Raw genomic sequence first — 9,618 nt, 5'->3', positions numbered from 1 at the left:
GTACAAGAGCTAAAGAGAGACCCCAGGCTTAGAGCTGTGCTGGGGATGCCTTCCTACCCTGTCTTTGGTTCAGCCACTGCAGGAGCGCAGAGCGCCAGACGCGGCAGGCCCTTGGAGGAACCCACCAGCAGATCTTGCCGGGTATTCAGAGATGGCTGTTCCCTTGTCCCAGCAGCAGGGGGAGCTCTAGCACCAGTTCCCGGGAAATGTTCAAGGTTGCTGCTCACAAGGTCCAACCGCTGACCCCAACTCAAGCCCAGCACCCCCCCCCCGCCCCGGTAAAGGGTTAAGGCGCGAGGAGTCTTGGTGCAGAGAAAGTCAGGCAGATCTACGGCATCGAGATCTTTTATTGCACCTTAATGCTGGCTTGATTTTTTTTACATGAGTTTGAAAAAATAGATCTTATGTTCCTAATACAAAAGTGCATTTTTCAAAGCGGACTTTATTTGCCATTTTGCTAACCAGTTAAGGGCAGGACAGGCGGGCCGTGGCAGAGTCCAACGTGTCTCCCCACGCTACCCTCTGCTGGCCCTCATTGGTCAATAAAACACGTCACAAAAAAATTACAACACGGGGGGGGAAGGGGGAATAATAATAACAATAATAATAATAAAAAATTAAAAATACTCCCCCATCCCCAGCAAGTGCATAATAAGCAAAATTAAAAAATAAAACGCCAGTTAAAATAAAACTCTATAGTTTAAAAAAATTAAAAAACAAAAACATCAAAAAAGCTTGGTCACAAGAAGAGTTCTGGAAACATTCTGTATAGCATCATGGCGTGCTCTAGAGATCCGAAAAGCAACATAGCAGCGTCCCCAGTCCATAAACACACTTGGGCGATGGGTCAGCAAGAGGCATTGGGAATGCTAAGCATTAGGCAGCCGTGGCGCAAGAACACGCAGAAGATAACACAGTAGCTGCAAACGGAACAGGAAGCAGAAGCAGAGAGAGCCTCCTGGGATGGAAAGTGGGCAGCAGGGACTGGGGGTGTGCATGCAGGTGCACACAGCAGTATCTGGATGTTCAACTATGCAGGTCTCTGGGCTAAGGGCGGGAGAGACCAGACCATGGCACTTTTCACAGAGCAAATACTTTGCATGGCAGGATGCTTGGGGGGGGGGGCGGTTAAAGGAGCATCCAGGACAGAGCAGGATACAGGAAGGTGGGGCAGGAGCGGGGAGGCCAGCTGTGAAGCCTGAGGCCCGAGGGGGGGGTTTGCTGGAAGGAGACAGGGGAGGCCACAAGGTACCAAAGGGGTCTCGCCCTTAAGGTTGCCGGTCTGGAAAGGAAAAACGGTGCAGCCCTATGTGGGCTGCTCTGTGAAAGGCCAGTTAAGGCCACCATGGGACGAGGGGGCTGCCACCAGGGCAAGGAAGGATGGGAGCAAGTCACAAACACGGAGAGCAGAGAGGCTAGCAAGGGGCAGAATGTCAAGAGCAGAGTCTGTACAGGAAGGAGGTCCATTCACAGTATATCGCCACGCCCGCCCGCCCGCCCCCAGCCAAGCCAGTCTCTGAGGGGCCTCATTGCAGACGAAACCGAGCAAGGGGGTGCCCAGACAGGAAGAGGAGTCATTCCAGGGACGGAGCGGAGGAGGAGGAGGAGGAGACCCAGCGCTGGGAAGCCATCCCATAATGGAAAAGCAGGGTGCCATGTGGCCACACCCACTGAGTCGAATGAGGATCCCTATCCTGCCTGCAGCAGGAACAAACCCACCCTTTCCCGCAGACAGGGAGCTTTTTCTCCTCTGCTGTGTTTCAATTTTTGGGGGTGAAAAAGTGGACTGATCACATAATTGGGAACTTTGTAAACAAGAATAATTTTTTTTAAAAAATAAGGCAGTTGAATTAATTTCAACCCTCCCAGAGATTATGGGCAAGCGCCTATTAAGGAACAAATCCCACTAAAGGCGACAGTATTCCAAGTAAACACGCATAAGGCCAAGCCGCAAGGAGCACGGTTAGGATCTACACCTTTAAAGGACTTTCTTGGACTCGGTAGGTTTATCAGATTTGGGCAGAAACGTGCCCGTTAGTTTCTACAGCCCTTTCTGTAGCTCAGGGTGGAGACAACTCCCTTAAGCAGGCTCCTTCTAACCGGACCCAGATTAAGCTGGGATGTCTCCTTGGTAAGCAGACAAAAGGCGAAAGTGGTTGTCTTTAACTGGCATGGAATTCACCGGGCAAGTCTTGTATTGGGGCAGTGGGGGGGGGGAAAGAGAAGGGCAGCCCATTCGTCCTCATTTTCCTGGCTGACAAGACACTTCCTTTGCTCGATTTCTTACAAACGTAGCAAGAAACAGGGAAATATCACCGGCCCCATGAATCAACCAGAGGCCCCCTTTCAGGAAAAGACAAGATCTGTCCCCCCTACATGGCCCTCCGAGGTCCCAGAGATCAAGCAAGGCTCAGTATTCTCCAAGGTGCAGAATCCAACTTGTACTCCAAAACGTGTCCTTGTTCCTCCTGGTCTGAAAATTGCAAAGCCCAAATGGCGGAAATTTAAAAACGGACAATCCTCAGCAAGCCCTCCACTGTGCGCCATGCCCCGAAAGTTCAACAACAAAACGTCTCGCAGCCAGAAAGGCCGCAGTGGCAGCGTTGCAGATGTTGGCAGATGGTTGTTAGATTTTGTGGTGGGTTTTTTTTGGTGTTGTATTTGATGCTCCAAGATGCAGGTTGGGCTGAGAGGGTGGGGGGTTCCACATCTCCCCACCCCTGGTCACAGACAAGTTTGCACACGTGGGTTTATTAGTCAGAGAGCGTGCGTGATTCGCGTTTGGTTTTGGGGTTTCACAAAGCAAGGAGCGAGGGAGAGTTCAGGGAGTCTGAGGAGTAGTCGCTGCTGCTGTTCCGCTGGTGGGTGGCTCCGCAGGAGGCTCCCTCTGGGTAGGTGAAGACAAACGAAGATGTATATGAAGGGTTAGCCGGGTACGGGTCGGTCACCTGTTCACCATGTGTAAAGTAAGAACTAGAAAACGCTACCTCCGCTGGCCCAAGGGCTTGGACTCCACCGAGGCTCTGCTGGTAGTGGAGAGGCACAGATGAGTAGGCCGTCGGCCCGAAGGGGTCCTCTTTTACTGGCATAGCCAAAGAGCTCACCTCAGTTGAGGTGCTGGGCTGGCCACTCAGCTCGGGGATGTCCTCGTATGGAATTTTGCAGCTGGGTTTGTGAGCTACGAGGACGAATTCCAGCCGCTCTCTTTCCTTCTGCAGTTCCGCTATCTCGGACTCCAGCTCGGCTTTCTCTTCCTCCAGCTGGTCTGTCTCCTGGAGAACAGGTGGAGCATGGAGTCAGTATAGGGCCAGGGCAGGAAGTGACGGGCATGAGGGGACTTGGAGGCCATGCTCTCCTCTAACTAGACCAGGACACGTTGCAGGGTTTGATGTCTACAGTGGGAGGTTGCTGGGCTCAAGCCCCCAACACTGTGCAACTTCAGCATCCGGCCCGTGAGATGCTCCAACAGATGACGCATCCACCAGGCAAAGCCTCCACCTGTCCTCCCCTCTCTAAGAAACATTTCCCCAGAAGATCTCTGGACTCCTCGCGGCTCGCTCCCTTCCCCAGTTTTTCACCCCAAGCCAAACCCCATAAAGGAATCGATGAATGTAACCGTGTGCCGGGCATCAGCCTATGATGGTAAGTTATGCCCACAGATGCCTGTCCGAATTCACCCAGCCATGTCTTTCTTCTCCTTCAACATGGCAGCTGCATGACCAGCTATGATAAGCCACTCTAGTCCACACACTCTATGGCTCTCATTCCTCCAACACTGAAATTGCCACCAAACCGGGAGACTAAAGCAACAAATTACATTGCAGTGAAGGAGGACAAACCAGGAAGAATTAAAAGTGGTGCTTAAATGGTGTGTGTGTGTGGGGGGGTTGAGTGGGGGGATTATCCCAGCTGGCTAGGGAACCTCACTTTAAAGAGGGTGGCTGATGGTGGGTTTTTTAAAAATTATTTATTCCCCTGAGATGGCTTAGTATGATTCACAGAAAGAGACTATAATGCAAGACACAAAAAATGGTCTTCGTATCCAAAGATTTGTGCTTCTAACTATACCATCAAAGTTGACTTTAACCATGTAAGACAATTTATTCAAACATTTCTCTTTGACTATACTTTTTAATGCCTCGCTTTATAAGCCTGGCATGTCAAACTTAGGTGAGATTTTGGGGGGTGGGGGGATGGTGCCAATACTGAAGGGGGGGGCAGAGAAATGAGTGTCCTGCTAGACCAGAGATGGCCAAAAGCAGAAAGTGCAGACTTGGACCTCAGAGTGGCTGCCACCTCGATAGTTGCTCTAATAAGAGCCAAATCCAATCACCTCCGTCTGCTCAACAGCCAGAGGGAGCAACAGCCAGAGGGAGCATGGACACTCGCATGTGCTGTGGCTGGAGGGCGGTGGGGGGAGCACGGCTCATAAGGGCAGCCCTAGAGAATGACACCACAGACTAAGCAGAAAGTCATGGTCTGGACAAGTGTCTACTCACTGCCTGCAGCCGATCTGTCAGTTCTCTGCGGCGATTCCGGCATTTAGCTGCCGCCAGCTTGTTCCTCTCCCGGCGGACACGCCGTTTTTCTTCTTCCTCTGGTGTTAGCTGCCGAGACAAGAGAAGCAGTCAGTCAGCAGACAGCAAGACAAGGCATTCCCTTTCCTAAGCAAAGATATCATCCCCAAGGAAAACTCAAGTGCATCTATTCCCAGGTTGGCTCGCGGCTGCTTTTCCACCAAAGACAGCTGGGATTCTTCTCTGAGTGAGGTTATGGGTTTTATTTCTGTGGCCAACCTGAGGATCTGCTTCCTGGCCTACTGATGCACTGGCAGCTGGATTCTCAACAGCTTCCACATGCCATAAAGGTGCCGCTGCCGCTGCCTCTGCTTAAGTGCAGATGGGCATCCACCAAATCCGTCCACTTTAGTAAGATACAACACACAGCCAAGTTTTAGACCTTGGAGAACAGCAGCTTGGCAGTATCAAGACCTGCTTGCTTCCAGCTGCCGAGGTGATAAGCCGCAAAGAAGTGGCAAAGCCATAACTGTTATCCTGGTTCTATTCTCATGCCCACCTCCCAAGGATCACCAGGGGGAGCACAGCAAAGAAAGAGAAGCATGCCCCACTCTCTAGCAGAGGCACCCCCACCTCACCCCCACTGGCAGCAATTACATTTTTAACATTTTCAGCATGCTAGGGGGGGGGGAGAAAAATGGAGGCATCCCAAATAGCAGGGTTGGATTTAGGGTGCAAAATTATTTGAGTTAGTAACCTCGTTGCCGACTCCCCAGAGGAAGTTCCACAGGAGAAGCAAGGCCCTACAATCCTCCCAGCTCACCGTTTCCTCACGCGTCCTTCGGGGCCGGGCCCTAGTGGAACGTTGTGGGGGGGCAGCTACCGGGGCAGCAGAAGGCCCGCCAGCATAGGCACTCAGGCCTGGAGTGGAATAACTGGTTCCAGGCAGGTCATAGGGGTCCACCGGAGGCGGCAGCGGGGGTTGCTGCGGCGGCGGCGGCATTTGCTGGCCTTGAGGCTGCTGAGATTGAGCCATGGAGGAGATCAGGGTCGGCTGTACCAGCCACTGGAGGTCTTGGCTTGTCGATATGGCAGTCACTGTTGGCACAAAGGATCCAGGCATTTCCCCAAGGCCGCTGCACTCCTGGGAACAGACAAGAGACAAGGAGCCTCAGAGACTGGGCAAGTCGGCTACACCAACGACCTCTCATTAAGCAGGGCAAGTTTTCGTGGCCTCAGGTGCACAACAGTCTTCCTTCCTCAGCAAGGCAGCCAGGGACCCATTCCACAGCCTAGTCTATGCTGGACACCTGGAAGGAGAAAACTGTGGGAAGGAGGCTGCAGATCTCTCAGGGTGCAGATCCAATTGGTGGAAAGGTGGGGTATGTCTCTGAGATGAATGAGGGGGTGACAGCTGCCAGAAGGAAATATTTGCTGGGTAAAGCCTCCACTGTATCTTAGCCAAAAGCCTTTCTCTTGCTGGGAAAGTTCTCAATGGTCCCCCATCCACAGCTGCTCCTGCATTCGAAATCACTTTACCAAAACCGAGTTGCCAGCAGTCTGCACAGAGAAATAACCAGAATGTGCCCATCTCTACTATATTTTTGTCCCGTACACCAAACCAAACAACCTATGACACCCGTTAGTTGGCAGCAATTAATTTGCATATCACGTCAGCCGAGCTCAACTCTCCCAGGATGCTCCTCTAAGGCCTCCCTCCCATGGAAGACAGACTTCCACGCTACAGCAAGAAGGCAGCAGAAGCAAGGGAAAGGATCTATTCTACCAGCACAGGTTGCACCTCGGTCCTTGGCGCAGCAGATCCATATATTTTTTTAAAATAGAGGCCAACCTTCAACCCTCAAGGGGCTTCCTTCCAAGGCAGCATCAAGGGCCGTACCTGTCCCACCACCGTGACGGAAGGGACAAAGACTGACGGGACAAAGCCTCCGGGTCATTTCCCTAACAATCCACCTGCTTGCTCATGGCTAGATAAAAACCTCTTGGAGAAAGGTGTGTTCCAGGCACAGGCTCTACTGAGCAGCCAGGGCCTTTGCCAGTCTTGTGCAGCCCTTACCCTGAAAGCCCCCCCCCCCCAAGTCTGCTGGCAGCTGATCCAGAGGGACGCGAGGACACACCCACGCGCGGCTCAGAAAGAGCTGCTTTACTAGCCCGCAATCGCGAAACGCCGAGACTGCTTCTTGGGGGAAGGGCCAGGGGCAGGGTGAGGCCGAAGGGCAAACCTGGGAACGGAGCAGCTGCCCTAGAAAAAGCCCGCACACGTTCCCAGGCCTGGAAAGGCAGCCTTGGTCCGCCTGGGATGGACGGCCGAGAGGCCAGACCCGAGGCTGGGGCAACGGCATCCGACCCCTGCCCCAGCCCTTGCTACATGGCGCGCCGGGGGGCTGCTGCGGCCCCCTGACGCTGGCGTCACCGGCAGCTGGAGGGGGCCGTGGTCACAACGGCACCCCCACGGACCCCTGCCGCTTTCCCCCCCCCTTTGCCTGCGGTGCACTGGAACGCCCCCCCGCCCCCCCCGCCATGCCCAGGGCTTGCTATCCGGGGGGGGGGGCTGGAGCGGCTGCTGGGTGCTTATAACGGGCTGCAGCAGCAGCAACCTCATGAGAGGACCAGGGGGTTATGATGGGATGCAGGCTGCCCCCTAGCCCCCCGGAAGGGGCAGGCCACCGCCCATGAAGCCCCCGAATGTCGTGCATCGCCGGGGCGTGCGGCTGCAAGCCCGGGCTTATTTTTAACTCCTCGCGCCTTCGCTGCCTTTCAAGAAGAAAACGGCAGCCGCAGGAGGCGGCCGGGGGCGTGGCCTCACCCCGCGCGCCTCGGCCAATCAGCGCGGACCCTATTCGCCCCGCCCCCTAGCAACGGGGGTGGACCAGCGTTCCAAAATAACCCGCGCGCGCCTGGGGCGGAGGACGACGCTCCGTACGTGCCTCGCGTCAGTACGGAGGGTTCCAGGACGTCATGCGTTACGCACAACCCCGCCCCCCTCCCGCCGCTCTCTTCCTCCTCCTCCCCCTCGCGCCCGCCCTGTGCGCATGCGCGCCTGCCAGCCCCGGGGAAAGCGGGTGCGGGAAAGAGTTGCGGGTGCGGACCGGCCAGAGGACTTCGCGGAGGGGGCGCGGGGCCAGCGCGGCCCTCGAAGCCCCCCGCCCCTCCCCTCCCCCTGCCCGGCTTGCAGGGGAACTGCGGGGCCCGTCGGTTAATTCAATGCAGGGGGAGCTTCAGCGCCCGAGGAGGGTTGCAGAGCCCCAAGGCTGACAGGCGGGCAGTTGAGCCCGGCGCCCTGCAGCCCCGATGGGGCAGCCCGCGCCACACACCCCGCTCCCGCAGAGCTCGCAGGCGTCGGACCACACGAGGGACGAGCGCCGATCCCCGCCCCGCCCTCCCCCTTGCCCTGCCCCTTACCTGCGAGGAGGCGGCGCCGGCGGCCGTGGGGCTCCCGAAAGAATCCACCGAGGAGAGGTACTGGGACTCGGCCGACGGGGACGAGCTGCACCGCGAGGCGGAGTCGTAGTCTCCGGGGAAGCCCTGATACATCTCCCTGGGGGGCGCAGGGGGGAGGCCGCGGCCGCGCGGGGGGCGCCTGGAAGCCAAGGTGAGGGCCGAGCCGAGCCGGGCCCGCTCCTGCCCGCGGAGAAGCTGCCGCCGGGCCCGCCGTCCAGAGCCGGTGCCTCCGATCCGCTCGCCCGGCCGCCGCCGCCGCCGCTCCCGCCACCTCTCAGAGTCTCATCCTGCCGGAGCGCAGCGCGCCGGGCCCGAAGCGTCTCCCCGCCCCAAAACAGCCGGTTTCCAAGCGCGGCGCCCCGTCCCCAAAACTCCAGCAATCCGCGGGGCTGTCAGACCCGCCGCTTCCCGGGCGCAACTCTTATGAATGAAGCACGCTCTCCGTCGCCGTATTTATACCGAGGCCAGCCCACTCCTAACGTCACCAAGAAAAGTCCCCCAAACCCAGCTCCCCGGCCGTCTCGGACCCCCAAACCCGGCCCGGCTGCCTCCCCGGCCCGCAGCGCAGCAAATGAGCCCGCCGGCTGGCCGGCGAGGGGGTCTTTTCAGCCGGGAGGGCTGGGGATCCCTCGCTCCGCCCCTGCTGGAGTTCCTGTGACGCAATTAGCCATATATGGGCTTGTCTCTGCTGTGTTTGTTTGGTATCCTAGCAATGACGTCAGAGGGAATCCCTTTCTCCGCCGAAGCCAGCTCTGCGGCGGCTCAGCAGCCTCCCTTGCCGCGGCTTTGGCGGGGAGTATTAATAGAAACTTTTACTACAATTCTAGAAATGGCTCGAACGCTCCGGCGCGCGGCGAGGCTGGCCGGGGACGGCGCCCGCGGAAGGCGGCGACCTCCGCAGGCCGGGCCAGACCCGAAGCTCCCCGGGAGGGAGGGCGGGCTGGCCGCCGGGCGGCGACCTGTCCGAGGCGTGGGGGGTGGTCAGCGGCTCCCCGGACGGAGGCGGAGCGGAGACGTCCTAATTGACGTGTGGACGCTTTGGGGGCTTTAAAAAACCCAGACGAGCCCCGAATCAGGAAAAAACAATGGAGGGGCGGAGATGTCTCACTGGCCGCTCCTCGAGGCCCACGTGGGCGCTCCCTATCGGTTGAACATCCACCGCTAGGAGCAACAGGGGGGAACTGTCCAGTGCTGGGCGTGTATGGATTCTTAAAAACCGATGTGTTGCCTGTGGTGATGGATCAGCCTGTCGTCTACCTTCTAGGTGGTGCCTGTCTCTATTAAATGTACTTACGCATATTTTGCCCAGCCCCCAGGGTGAGGCATTTTAAGATGAAAATCAACGTATAGTGAAAGAAATCCAAATTATCTAACAAAAGCTGTCACTCATTGCTAGAAGGAAAGCATATCTAATTTTTCGCCATCCAGTACTACAGCGGTACAGGAAAAACACCATAAACTCCAAAACTGAAAAAGCACGCCGTTGCATTGGCTTCTGGCCTGGTTGACTCCAGTAGTTAATCAGCTCAAGCTGCATTATTGATCTACTAATTAAAGCATGCAGCCAGAATCTTCTTCCACTCCTGCAAAGAACATGGGGCTTTAAGGGGCCCTCTGTCTGCGATCCATAAACCGCATT

At 56.5% G+C, this 9,618-nt stretch overlaps 1 protein-coding gene across 2 annotated transcripts; it reads right to left on the bottom strand.

Annotated features, from left to right (window-relative positions):
• Positions 1-422: 422 nt before the first annotated feature.
• On the bottom strand, positions 423-8,072 carry FOSB (FosB proto-oncogene, AP-1 transcription factor subunit). 2 transcript variants are annotated; one of them, XM_054999455.1, is made up of 5 exons: positions 7,941-8,072; positions 5,341-5,661; positions 4,500-4,607; positions 2,988-3,272; positions 423-2,887 (listed from the first exon to the last, which is right to left on the bottom strand). In XM_054999455.1, exons 1-5 carry the CDS (start codon positions 8,070-8,072, stop codon positions 2,822-2,824), a joined length of 912 nt encoding a protein of 303 aa, XP_054855430.1. In that variant the 3' UTR covers positions 423-2,821. The 2 variants fall into 2 exon arrangements, with proteins under 2 accessions (XP_054855430.1, XP_054855429.1); XM_054999454.1 differs by having other exon boundaries at positions 423-3,272.
• Between the last annotated feature and the right edge of the window lie 1,546 nt (positions 8,073-9,618).

Source organism: Eublepharis macularius, chromosome 15, assembly GCF_028583425.1.
Source record: "Eublepharis macularius isolate TG4126 chromosome 15, MPM_Emac_v1.0, whole genome shotgun sequence".
NCBI lineage: Eukaryota > Metazoa > Chordata > Lepidosauria > Squamata > Eublepharidae > Eublepharis > Eublepharis macularius.
The sequence above is the reverse complement of the archived record's forward strand: the minus strand, read 5'-3'. Positions and strand labels throughout refer to the sequence as shown.

Coding starts and splice junctions, on each gene's coding strand:
- FOSB (XM_054999454.1), bottom strand. CDS start 8,072: ATGTATCAGGGCTTCCCCGGAGACTACGACTCCGCCTCGCGGTGCAGC. Junction 5,662..7,940: donor CCGGCGCCGCCTCCTCGCAG/GTAAGGGGCAGG, acceptor GTCTGTTCCCAG/GAGTGCAGCGGCCTTGGGGA. Junction 4,608..5,340: donor GAAGGACGCGTGAGGAAACG/GTGAGCTGGGAG, acceptor TTGTCTCGGCAG/CTAACACCAGAGGAAGAAGA.